This window comes from Engraulis encrasicolus, chromosome 14 (assembly GCF_034702125.1).
Source record: "Engraulis encrasicolus isolate BLACKSEA-1 chromosome 14, IST_EnEncr_1.0, whole genome shotgun sequence".
Lineage (NCBI taxonomy): Eukaryota > Metazoa > Chordata > Actinopteri > Clupeiformes > Engraulidae > Engraulis > Engraulis encrasicolus.
Window position 1 is genome coordinate 14834835 of NC_085870.1, and position 13112 is coordinate 14847946.

Genomic DNA, 13112 nt, shown 5'->3' on the forward strand with positions numbered 1-13112 from the left:
GGGGGAGTACACGTTTCTCTCGGGTTTACGGTAAAGTTTCAACGTCACTTCCGGGTCACTAAGATGTTTGCGGAATAGCTTGAGTGGTGTTTATTTATGTGTGTCCTCTTTGTCAGTTATTTCTAAGAACACCGCCGGGTCCTTGAATTAGTTTTGTTATATTTTTAAAGGTTGCTGTTAATGTTATAGCATAGGCCTATATGACTACTTACATTTCGTCTTGACCGAGCTGGAACTACTAGTGCAGCACTGGAGTGTTTACAACCTCATGTGATAACCCATCGAGTGACTGAGGCTGAGTGCCCTCATCTTGTTTGGGCAGTCACTATGTTTTCTTTTTCGTAACAAAAGACCGAACGAACTGGCATACGTCGAGAGGGATAAAGAGGCTTGAAACTGGTCACCCGGCAACGAAAACTAGCTTCTTAAAACATTAAAAATGTCAAACTGTGCAGCAGCATATCAAACTCAGATAGCATCGATAATGGATGTGCTCGCCAAGGCTGCTGTTGCCGAAATAAGCAAAGTGGTGGAGGACGCCGTCGTCATTTTACGGGTGGAAACTTGTCAACGGCAAAACGAAGTCGAAGCCCTGAAGAGAAACCTGGAAGTCGTCTCGAACGAGCTGCGAGCCACACGTAGGGCTCTCGTGCGGGAGTGCATCAACGGGAGGGCAGCAGCAGCAGATATTATTGAAACACGCGACCAGGAGTCTGTCATCAACCGAGGTTAGTTCACTAAATGGGTGGTGTACTACTTACTAGAGGCACAGCCCGTTGTAGACACGTCTCTTAAAGCTCAATTAAACACTCCAACTCTAGGGACTGCTGGGAATGATAGTCAAGTCGCATAATTCATTACATTTCTGGGGTGGGATGGATCTATTTGGGCTGGTCATCAAACCAGTTCATGGCGCAAAAGGCTCAGTCCCAGACACGAAGATTGGCGTAATTAATAATGCCATCATCTCTTAAACTTTACCACCCAGTTTACTCACTAGGACTCACTAGAAAGTGAGTAGGCCTATGCCAGGCATTCATGTGCACTTAACATTTGGTGATTCCCCTCCCAGCATCATGATTGTTTGAGGTTGTCACAACGAATGGTGCTGGAGCAGGATGGGACAGTTGGGTAGCTCTTTCAGAATTGTGCTAAAAAAATAAAAGCAGTATCTTTCAAAAGATGAGTAAATGTCAAAATATTCTTCAAATACATTTTTGTACGTAAACGAGCACAAATGCATTGGTGACGCTGTACATTGGGAACAGCCATTACATATAGCCTAACAGGCCTACGTTTATTTCATAAAAATGAAGAAATGTAATATTCAAACAATAACAGGGTTGACCTCTGTCTTTGAAAACTCAAAAATGCTCAAATTAGCAAGTTCTTGAAATTTCTCAACTTAGCTGAGCATTTTATTGCATACGGTTGGTTTCTGATGACTGCTTCGCATCTGTGGTGCATGGAGTCGACCAAAGTCTGGCAAAGGTCAACAGCCCAGGTTAATCGTACTACATTCCTCTGCATTTGTTTTTGCCTCCTGAACAACATTTACAACAACATTTATGTCAGCCCACAAGTTTTCTTTGGGATTAATGTCCGATAATTGTACTGGCCGCTAGTTGGATGCTGTTTGTCTGGAACCATGATTTTAGTCGCTTGCTGTTTTTTTTTTTTTTGAGTCATTATCTTGTTGAAACATCCACTTCAAAGACATTTCCTCTTCAGTATAGGACAACATGATTTCTTCAAGAGTCCTGATGTACTCAAACGGATCCATGGTCCCCCCCGGGAATGCAACTCCATTAGATAAGATTAGATAAGATTGTTCTTTTTGGGTCCAAGGGTCACAAACAGTTTGTCGGATGTTGTGCAAACAAAGGATTCAAGCCACAGTACCGGTAGTATACAGTGAAGAAGACACAGTTAAGCATGATGGTGCAAGCATCATGATATGGGGAGATGTTTTTCGTACTGGTGCAGAACATTTTTGCAAGGACTATCAACACTGCTTTTTTTAACATTACATTTATTCTCTTTCTATGAAATATTATACAATTCAATTACTTTTTAAAGACACTACTATTACTTTGAGCATAACTGTTATTGGTTGTCGCGGAGGTACTGAAGGGGGTCACCGACAAGAGGGACATTGAAAAACTAAACCTGGAAATCCACACTTTAACAGCTGACATTATTCCATGAATTTGTTAGTAACCGCATTCACTTGTAAGCTTATGGTTAATAGATGTACTGTTTTTTCTGTCCTGTGGATTTCTAGCGATACAGGCAGACAAACTATTCAACTAAAATATTCAACTAAAAATATTCAACTATTCAACTAAAAGGGTGCATAAGCTTACTTGCTTGTTTACATAGTCAAGCAGGTACGGTAGGCTCAGAGGTCCATATATGTCAAAGCTCCTTTTTTAATTAAATGGAAAACAATACTTGCCGTCTGGTCTGAGCGGTTTCGTTTCTGCTCCCAGGCTGCACAGGGAAAGCTGTACGAGCAGAGGAGAGCCGGGGTGCGGCAGAGGACAAGGTCAACGCCCTCAAGGTTAAGGTCAGTGTGAAGGTGAAGAGCTTTTCTTGACCTTTCCATTATTGGCCAAATCATACCACCTGACTGCTAAATGATGGTTTCTGTTTTGTGTGTCTCTCACTCACACTCTGCTGTGTGATTGTGGGAATGTGTATCTATATCTGAAAGCACCTTGAGTCAACTGTATAGTTGTGATATTGTGCTTTATAAAATAAAATATAAACATGTTGTTGTTATTGTTCACGCTCACACTCAAGGTGAAGAGCGAAGCTGGACTTGGAGACCTGGGCTCCCGTGACGTCTGCGGCTGGAACGCTGGAACGCCAGGCGCTGGGACGGGCCGAGGTAGTGCTGGGTGATATAACGATATCTATAAAGTGTCTATCTTGCCCTTTCTCCTCTATATATAACTGAAACCATACACAATTGTCTTATGCCGTGATATGTATGTTATTGTGACATAAAGTAATCCATATCGACCAAAACGAGGTAGGGCTGGGCAATATGACGATATATCACCCAGTGAGCAGACAGAACGTCTTCTGATTGGCTGAGCAGGTGTCCTTTATTCCCCGGTAGCAGGACACCTATGATGTCATGCGGGCGTGCGGGCGTCCAAGTTACTTCTTTTCTAACTTTCTGGCGAAGTGCTGTTACTAGTTCTATCGCATCTGGTTGTCTAGTCAAGACCGCGTAGTTAGTTCTATCGCATCTGGTTGTCTAGTCAAGACCCCGTTACTAATTCTATCGCATCTGGTTGTCAAGTCAAAAACCCAGTCGTCAATTCTATTGCATTTGGTTGTCAAGTCACCCCAACATTCTGTGCGGTCTGTACATGTCTCCGATAGAGCTAGAAAGTGACGTCACTTCCCCCGATTTCATGGGACCTCAACGGCGTTTTTAGCCGAAAATCGTAGCATGTAATCCAATGGCGGTATTAAAATGGCATTTCGATCCCCTTCGAGTTGTGCCACGAGCTCCATATATGTTGTTTCTGATATTTTTGCCTAATTTCTCGTATGAACCCCTAAACTTTTTAGAAAGCTGTGTTTCTTCACATTTTTCATGCCGACGGCCTCGGAACAAAACATTGATACTTCTGCTTGAATAATCTTTATCTATCCTCTTAAACAGCATATTTGGAGCCCAGCGCATATCATGACTGAGATCAGAAGATATTTACTCGCTACCATGTTGTTAGATGGTCAACTGAGGTCCCGTGAAACGCGGAACTAAGGGGCGGGACTTTCGAGCTCTATAGAGGCGCGTCTCACTAAATTAGGAAGTGGTGCCCATAGCAACGTACCAAGCGCAGTGGTGAATCTACCTTCTCACGAAGCCTTAGATCAACATATTAATAAATTAATACTTAAATGCTGGTAACCGGGTGATAAGCGGAATAGCGGCCTTCGATGTGTCCCGATATCAAGGGAAAATCAAGGGAAAATGGACTTGGCGAAGTGAACAGCCCTTCGGCTTCGCCGTCGGGCTGTTTAGAACGCTTCGCCTCGTCCATTATTTCCCTTGATATCGGGACACCTCGTCGTCCGCTATTCCATACATATAGATCGTTATCGTGATCAAGGAGAAAGGGGCACGATAGACACTTTTCTATCATTTCTATCGTGATAAGTTTATTACAACTACTAAACAACTTAATATAATTTACTAAAATTTCGTGTTGCCAATATGCATGCTCTAAGGCATGTAGCTCAATGTGCTTACTGTTAGAGTTACAGCAAACCGTTTAACAACAATATTAAAAAGTAGTAATACTTAAATTAGATGAAAATAAAATACATCAATAAAAACATAAACATTAAATAAATAGAATTTGTTGATTGGTTGATGTATGTTTTTCCCCACATATTGCCCAGCACTTGACCGAGGGCTCAGCCATAGGTGGCCAACTGAGGGCGGTGATGATGACACGGATACAGGTGCACCGAGCGAACCTCCACCCCGACGCCCGACGACCCACAACGTCAACATCCTCCCTGCTGCCGTTTCCATGGCCACCTCAGCTCCACCCACAGCGAGGCCGCGGCTGAGGAGGTGGTGGCCTCACGGGCACCTCGGCACACGGCCGGCGCGCACTGCTCAGGCTGCAGGGAAGAGTATCGGTGCTCTGGCGAGAGGGAGCGGGAGCTGCTTCAACGCCGGGCTCAGGGGGGGGCAGGGTGGCCTGTGGGGTCATTTCAGGTCAGCGATGTGGACGCGCACACACGCACATGCGCGCACACACTATAGAGATCACAGACATACAGGGGTCACTCACACACCATAGAGGTAGCAAACATAGAGACGCAGAGATGTGGACTTGTGTCACAAATGACTTGACTTGAGACTTGACTTTGCAATATTAGGAATGACTCGAGACTTGACTTGACAGTTTTAGCTGACAATGACTTGCAATGACATTTCAAGTGTGTACATAAATTTAGTTTGTTAAGAATGCATTTGGCATAATTGTAAAGATTGTGCGTAGAATGCACATAACTTGTTAAGGACTCTGTAAAAAATTTGACTTGGACTGACTTGGCCAAATGTGTCTTAACTTGTGACTTGACTCGGACTTGATTGATTGAGACTTGCAAATTAGTCCTGGTCCCATATCTGCAAAAGTGTATTAGGCTGTCTATAGCTCATTCTCGCGTTTTATTACTATTGTATTTAGATTACTTATATATATTTTTTATACCTACTTGTTCAGTCCCACTAATGCTCTTCTCTAGTACTTTTGTTATTACACATATTTTCACCTTATCATCTGCTTCAGGTCGCTCGGCCTTCAGAGGTCGACTTAAAGGACCAGTTCAGTCAATTTCATATTTCTATATTCTGTTGTATTGCTCACGCTACCCTTGACTTGTCAGTACCTGGTGATGCCACATTTTTCGGCTAAGCCCTTTCCGTGATATGAGCTATTCTAATGGGGGCAGAGTTTGTTTACATTTTAAAGAAAATTAACATAGGCCAACTCCAAATATTTTCCCAAAAGGTACCGCTGTTTGCTAGTTGTCTGCTGATGTTGTATAACCTTTCGGATGTTTTTGGGAATAAATAAAAATGTTTTTTGAAATGTAAACAAAGCTCTGCCCCCATTACAATGACCAAGATCTCGGAAAAGGCTGAAGAAGGAAAAAAAAAAACTCAGGTACTGACAAGTCCAGGGTAGTGTGAGCATTACAACTGCATGTTGAAATTGACTGAACTGGTCCTTTAACTTGGGTCAAATGTTTAGTAACTTGTGACTTGTTTTGGACTTGATTGCAAGGACTTGCAGTACTTCTGACTTGGAAACTAGTGACTTGGTCCCATATCAGCGGCAAGCGGCGGTTCACATGCGGGTTCTGCTAGAAGACCTGTGTCAAATGTGTGTTACTGTAACTTGTGACTTGATAGAACTTGCAAAGTGACTCGGTCTCATCTCTGCTTCACTTCAGGTTGCGCGGTCTTCAGAGGTCTGCGTCGGCACAGCAGACGGTGTGGGGTGGTCGCGGCGTCAACAAGCGGCGGTTCCCGTGCGGGTTCTGCGGGAAGACCTTCGATCGCCTCAGCCATCTGGAACGCCACCGCCGCATCCACACGGGCGAACGACCCTACGGCTGCTCTCTCTGCGGGCGACGCTTCACTCAGAAGAGCAGCCTGAAAGGACACCTGAAGACACACAGAGGTCAGGGGTCAGATGGAGGATGTGTGTGTGTGTGTGTGTGTGTGTGTGTGTGTGTGTGTGTGTGTGTGTGTGTGTGTTTGTAATGTATAGTAATGACACGATGTTCTTGTATATCGGAAACACCATTACATGGGATGACCCAGTGTGTGTGTGTGTGTGCGTGTGTGTGTGTTTGTGCGCGTGTGTGTGTGTGTGTGTGTGTGCGCGTGTTTTATAGGGATGTCTGCAGGTGTGTCCGATGGCACGGTGGGAGGGGACGGCCAGGCGCCAGAGGACGACTGGAGCTCCCAGTTTCCCTCTGCGATGGAGGACGGGAATTCCCAGTTCGTTGCCGCCGCCGGCGACGACAGTGACCCACCGCTAAGCAGCTCGGCGAGGACGGTTGGGCTGGAGGACGCTGGCCACACCCACACCCAGCCGACGACAGGAAATGGCCACGTGCTCTTCCCGCCGTGCGGGAGGGAGGAAGCAGGCACACACACACAGCCATGCGTGACGGTGGCGGGGGCCGCCGAGTCACACTCGGATTCATACACGTACACCACGACCAGAGCTGAGGTAAACACGCGGAACTCCCTATTTTAATGTTGTGATGTTAGTTTAATAATGGTTTTATAATGTTGTGGTGATTTTTTTTTGGTGAGCTTATATGATGAACTGTTTATTATGTCTTATTTTTTATTTTTTCATTTATTGTATGTTTGTCTCGTCATGCTGTTATGTATCGTGTGGATGGATGGCCAGTGTGGTGGCATTCAGTTTCCCCTTTGTGAATTAATACATTTCTCTCTCTCTCTCTCTCTCTCTCTCTCTCTCTCTCTCTCTCTCTCTCTCTCTCTCTCTCTCTCTCTCTCTCTCTCTCTCGCGACCCAGTTTGGGAACTGGCAATAGGAGCAATGCCTGTCTTAATTTTTATTTTTCTGTTCCTAAAAAGGTCTTAAAATGTCTACCCTGGGGACATCCTGACAAAATCTCTCTCTCTCTCTCTCTCGCACAACGTTTGAAGATAAATGGTGTGTTGACAAGGGACTCTGGGCAGTTCATGATGATAGTAGACTTATTTATGTAAAGACTTATTTATGTAAAGATGTTGTGAAGGAGAGGGTTTCTCCCATCTTGCACTGCGTGCAATGTGTCAATTTCTGTGGAGTGTATTGTACCCTTTTAACTAGTGTCACGATTCAAAATAAATGGGTGTTAAAAAATCTCTCTCTCTCTCTCTCTCTCTCTCTCTCTCTCGCTCGCTCGCTCGCTCTCTCTCTCTCTCTCTCTCTCTCTCAGCAGTCCTGTGCAGCGGAGCAACTGAGGCCAGGGCAAGTGGAGGAAGTGACTCAGAACCGCGAAAGACATACTCAATCTGAACAATACTGCGGCACGCTGAAACACACCGACCACAACCACAACCATACACACACTGACGTCACGCACACACACCACGGAGCTCAGACAGAGGAGGCTGGCATCGTTAACGGTTTTCTTGACCACGACATGAACTTGAACCTGCACTGCCTGGCAGACTCACAACCAGCGCTGCTAATGCATCCAGAGAGTTCAACTACTCACCTCACACTCTCACACACACTTCAGACACACAGCCAGGAGGCCTCCACGCTCTCACTGTCACGGCACACACACCTTCCACACACTCAGGAGCGCACTTCTGCGCTCTCCCTACACACACACTCACATCCCTCCCACAGTCAGGACCAGCACACACGCCCCTCCCAGAGTTCGGAGGGCAGGCGTGGGCTCTCACACAGTCAGGAGGGAAGGCCTGGTTTCTCCCAGAGTCAGGGTGTCGGGTCTTTGTGTGCAGTCAGTCAGGAGGCTGAGGGCTTTGGAGAGCTGCAGATGGACCTGAAGGCTGAACACCTGGAGGAGGAAGAGGACGAGGAAGATGAAGAGGAGGAGGAGGAGGAGAGCCTTCATCAGGGGCCGCCTCGTTACAAGACCGAGGTGGAGTCGGATGGGCATCAGGCCCGTATGGAGACTGGGGTTGCAGTGACAGAACGGGACATTGGCGCCATAGAACACAGCGAGTCCTCACTATGGGAACGTGATGCAGTAGAGTCCCACTGCCCTGTTGTCTCCCATTGCGACGACATGCGAGGAGGACGCCCTTCTTCCTGGGCCCAGCAGCCACCAGGCCCCGCCCACATGATCAAACAGGAAGAGGAAGTGTGTCCACTTTCCGACCCACTGCTGGACCTGCTGGCCAATCAGCAGTCTCCAGAGACTGAGGCTGAGAACACTGAATGCGGTGGCAGCGGCCCAGTTCACCTGTCAGACGACGATCCTCTTTCTTGCTCGTCCCTGCCGACCACCGAGCTCGCGGCAGCGTTTTCGTCTGCACAGGTAGGCCTGGGTGATATGGCGATATATATATCGTTGTTGTGATAGAAAAATGTCTATTGTACCCTTTCTCCCCTATCGTTTCTGTCGTGATAAGCTTCATTTTATGCATTATTACAACTACTATACTATTTAATATAACTTCATGACATTACGTGTTGTCACTATGCATGCGCTAAGTTCATATCACTGTAAAATGTAATAGATAAATTTTAAAGAAACATGGTTTTGCGACAGGACACAATAAAGACAATAATTGAAAACATACGTACGTGATTGTGGTATGTAATCGTGATGAGTTATCGTGATGTAAAGTAATCAATCCATATCATGATGCATGTTTTTTTTCCCCATATCGCCCTCACTATTGCATATGGTATATTACAGTCTATATCGACCAGCCCTAAATGCCACACTAAAGATATGAGAAGGTTACAAATAGAACTCACAGCTTTTTCTATGATTTTCTATGACAATCCTTGAAAGAGAATGCTTATGGGTTCTTCTGCATTGACAAATCGAAGGGTTATTCAAAAGAACATTTAGGGGTTCTTCAATTTCTCACTGTGGAGGAGCCCTCTGAAGGTTCTATGATGAGAAAATAAATGTAATTGTGATGTGTGTTGTGGTTTCGGTTTCGTCCGTTTCACAGGACAAGGACAGCAAGCGTGGTTTTGCGACACGACACAATAGGGACAAAATAAAGAGAATAACTGAAAACATATGTAATTGTGGTATGTAATCATGATCTGTATCGTGTTCTCCTTTTCGTTCGTTTCGCAGGACAAGGATGGCAGGCGGCGGTTCCTGTGCGGATTCTGCGAGAAGACCTTCGATCGCCTCAGCCATCTGGAACGCCATCGCCGCATCCACACGGGCGAACGACCCTACGGCTGCTCCCTCTGCGGACGACGCTTCACTCAGAAGAGCAGCCTGAAAGGACACCTGCGGACACACACCGGGGAACGCCCGTATCAATGCCCGCGCTGCTCGCTTGCCTTTGCAACATCCAGCGCTCGCAACCGGCACCAGTGCACTCAGCCAGCGCCTCATGGCAGACTGGCGTATGCCTGGTGAACTCAAAGACACTGAAAAAGATAGAGACAAATCAAGAAGACCTTTATGAAACTTAAAGTTGAGAATAAAGGAAGTTCCCTTAGCCTTCGTGCCCTCCAGCGCCCGCAAGTGGTACCATTGCATATGCCCAGTGAACTCAGAGACACTGGAAAAGGTAGAGATGCCCCCTTAGGATACCCAACTTCAGCACACTCCTTTGCATTGGGTAGGCGGGGTTTGAAGTGTCTTACTCTACTGGATGATGTTCTAGTTAAGTTCCACAGCCGTACCACTGCCTGTGCTGCGCTGCTCCCTCGCCTTTGGCGCCTGCAGCGCTCGCAATCGGCACCAGTGCCCTCTGCCGGCGCCACACGCTGGCAGACTGGCATAGCCTATGCCTGGTGACTAATTCAGAGACGATGGAAAGGGTAGAGACGAATCAAGGAGACGTGTAGGAAGAACCATGTTAAGTTGCAGTGGCTGAAGGTTGGACAGGTTTCTGCGTTGGTTGGTCTGGTAGCCATGGGGCAGCCATGGCTCAATGGTTAGAGCACTGGTCTTAGATCAGAGGGTTGCAGGTTCAAATCCCACCCTTACTTACACCTTCGTCCATGGCTGAAGTGTCCTTGAGCAAGGCACCTAACCCCACATTGCTACAGGGCCTGCAACCAATACCCTGTACCTAAATAACTAAGTCGCTTTGGATAAATAAAGCGTCAGCTAAAAGTAATGTAATGTAATGGTAGATAGGCCTGCATTAGAGGCCTGCAACAGGCAGGGCCTCCCGCGGAAAACGCGGTGCAAAAGCAAGCGGCGCAGGGCAATGTTTGACAGCCTTTCGCGGTAGTTGGAGGGAATGGAGAGGTGTGGTCGCGGGAGCGGGACATAGGCATGTCCTCTGGAATCCCGCAAAGTGCATTTGCATTAAATACATTTCAGAAAATGATTAAAATGTGTATTTTTAAAGTGCCAAATGTTGTCTTTTTTATTTGGGCGAGATATATTGTATGTGAGTTAAACCTCGGGTGTTTGCGCTACACTGGGTGATAGTACACAGGGTGGCATGCAAAGTTCTCCCGACAGAGGTTAAAATCTGGGATGTGAGCTGAAGATTCTCACAAATGCGATTATTTCTCCCATAGAATTTACAACTCATAGCATAGTTGTTTGAATTTGATGTCTTCTTGATATTGAACTGGCCTGCCCACTTCAGGGATTTTATTTAGACCTTGTAGCCTTTTTATTAGGCTGACGGGTGGCTACAGCCGTACATCCATTCATGGCATGACCGTGTGAGCTCACTAAGAGTGCGTGCCCGACAAAGCAGTAATCACAGGCCATGGGGACGGATGGCTATCCTCAACTTTGGCCACTTCTCTGTTACAGTATATACGTCAACATTTCAGGGAGATAACAGTATAAATATTCAAAGGTGCACTGTGTAGAATGGTGGCCAAAGTAGGTATTGCAACCATGCTGCTCATTGAAACTGCATACTGCCAGATTTGATCTTTTCGTGAATATTTACTAAATCATTAATCAATATTTACTAGCATGACTAAAGTACAGTAAGTTTTGCTGCTAAAAATGTCTATTTCTCGACATTCAAAATGGCTGACAATGGAAGATACCCCTTTTCATGTATGAAAAGTGCAATTTTCCCAGTCATAATGAATACTTTGAATTTGATGGTGGTGGTAAGTATTCATGAAAAAGATAACATTTGTGACTGGGAAGCATAAATTCTGGAAATAAATGACTAAAAATATTACACAGTGTGCCATTATTTAAGCACCTCAATGGTCTTACTTACCGAAAACTCACCATGGCCGACCTGTCTGGATGTCCTGGAATACGTGGTGAGTGACTCATCTTGTCTATAACACAATATGAGTCAGTCACCAAGTATTCTGTGTTCATCACTTTCAAATCAAATAGACCTGAAAAAAAGTTGTGTTTTAGGAGGTTTTCCTCAGGAGGACAGGCAGAGGCGATTCTAGGGTCAGGTGGGGCCCCAAGCAAAAATGCAAAAGAATGGACATTTGAACCAAAATCACTACTACTGTAGAACAGTATGGGCTGTTATTCACTATCTGGGGGCCCCAAGCGGCTGCCTGCCTTGCCTGGTGGCAAGATGCGCCCCTGAGGACAGGACCCAGGAGACAAAGGTGGCCTGTAATTAGATGGCGCAACATCATACTGCAGTGTCCAGGGGCAGCAGCTCTGAGAGAGAGAGAGAGAGACATTCCGGACACTCACTCACGCACTCACTCACTCACACACACATACACAGTTTGATTACACATACAGTGCCCTCCATAATTATTGGCACCCCTGGTTGAGATGTGTTAAAAGCCTTAAAATAAATTCAGTGTTTATTGCAGAAGAATACTGTCACACTGAAAATTTTAGGAAAATGTAGCCTTCAACTCAAATGAATTGTAGGAAAAAAAAAATAATCCCTGACTAAAAAAGAATTATTTTTCATTAAATCACCTGTTCCACAATTATTGGCACCCTTAACAATTCCCAGGAAATAAATATAATTGAAGCATTTCTGTCATTTCTACAGTAGTTTACAAAGTTTACCAGAGTATGTAGGAACATTTAATTAGTAATTCATCACTTCCTGTTTCCCTGGGGTATAAATATGACGTGACACCGAGGCCATTTCTCTTATCCACTCTTAAACATGGGAAAGACAAAGGAACACAGCATACAAGTGAGGCAGATGTGCGTCGACCTTCACAGGTCAGGCAGAGGCTACAAGAAGATTGCCACTCAACTGCAGCTGCCCATATCTACTGTGAGAGGAATAATTAAGAAGTTCAAAACAACTGGAACAGTGGTAAACAAGCCTGGACGAGGACCCAAGTTTATTTTGCCACCACGCACAGTGAGGAGGATGGTAAGAGAAATCAAAAGATCTCCAAAGCTCACTGTTACAGAATTACAACAAATGGTAGCATCCTGGGGTCATAAAGTCTCCAAATCAACCATCAGGCGCTGTCTACACGCCAACAAGCTGTTTGGGAGGCATGCACGGAGAAAACCTTTCCTCACCCACAATCATAAACGCAAACGTCTGGAGTTCGCCCAGCGGTATTGGGGCTTCAACTGGGACCGTGTGCTTTGGTCAGATGAGACCAAGATTGAGCTTTTTGGCAACAAACACTCTAAGTGGGTCTGGCGTGCCACGAAAGATGCGCATGCTGAAAAGCACCTCATACCCACTGTGAAGTATGGGGGTGGGTCAGTGATGCTGTGGGGCTGTTTCGCTTCCAAAGGCCCTGGGAAGCTTGTTAGGGTGCATGGCATCATGAATGCTTTGAAATACCAGGACATTTTAAATCAAAATCTGTTGCCCTCTGCCAAAAAGCTGAAGATGGGTCGTCACTGGGTCTTTCAGCAAGACAATGACCCTAAACATATGGACAAATCTACACAGAAATGGTTAACCAGACACAAAATCAAGCTCCT

General features: G+C 45.7%; 1 protein-coding gene across 1 annotated transcript; it reads left to right on the forward strand.

Moving 5' to 3' along the window:
- Positions 1-75: 75 nt before the first annotated feature.
- Positions 76-10612, forward strand: LOC134462983 (zinc finger protein 473-like). The gene is made up of 8 exons (XM_063216244.1): positions 76-728; positions 2493-2581; positions 2806-2893; positions 4426-4750; positions 5995-6224; positions 6442-6782; positions 7506-8579; positions 9360-10612. Exons 1-8 carry the CDS (start codon positions 440-442, stop codon positions 9651-9653), a joined length of 2730 nt encoding a protein of 909 aa, XP_063072314.1. The 5' UTR covers positions 76-439; the 3' UTR covers positions 9654-10612.
- Positions 10613-13112: the final 2500 nt, after the last annotated feature.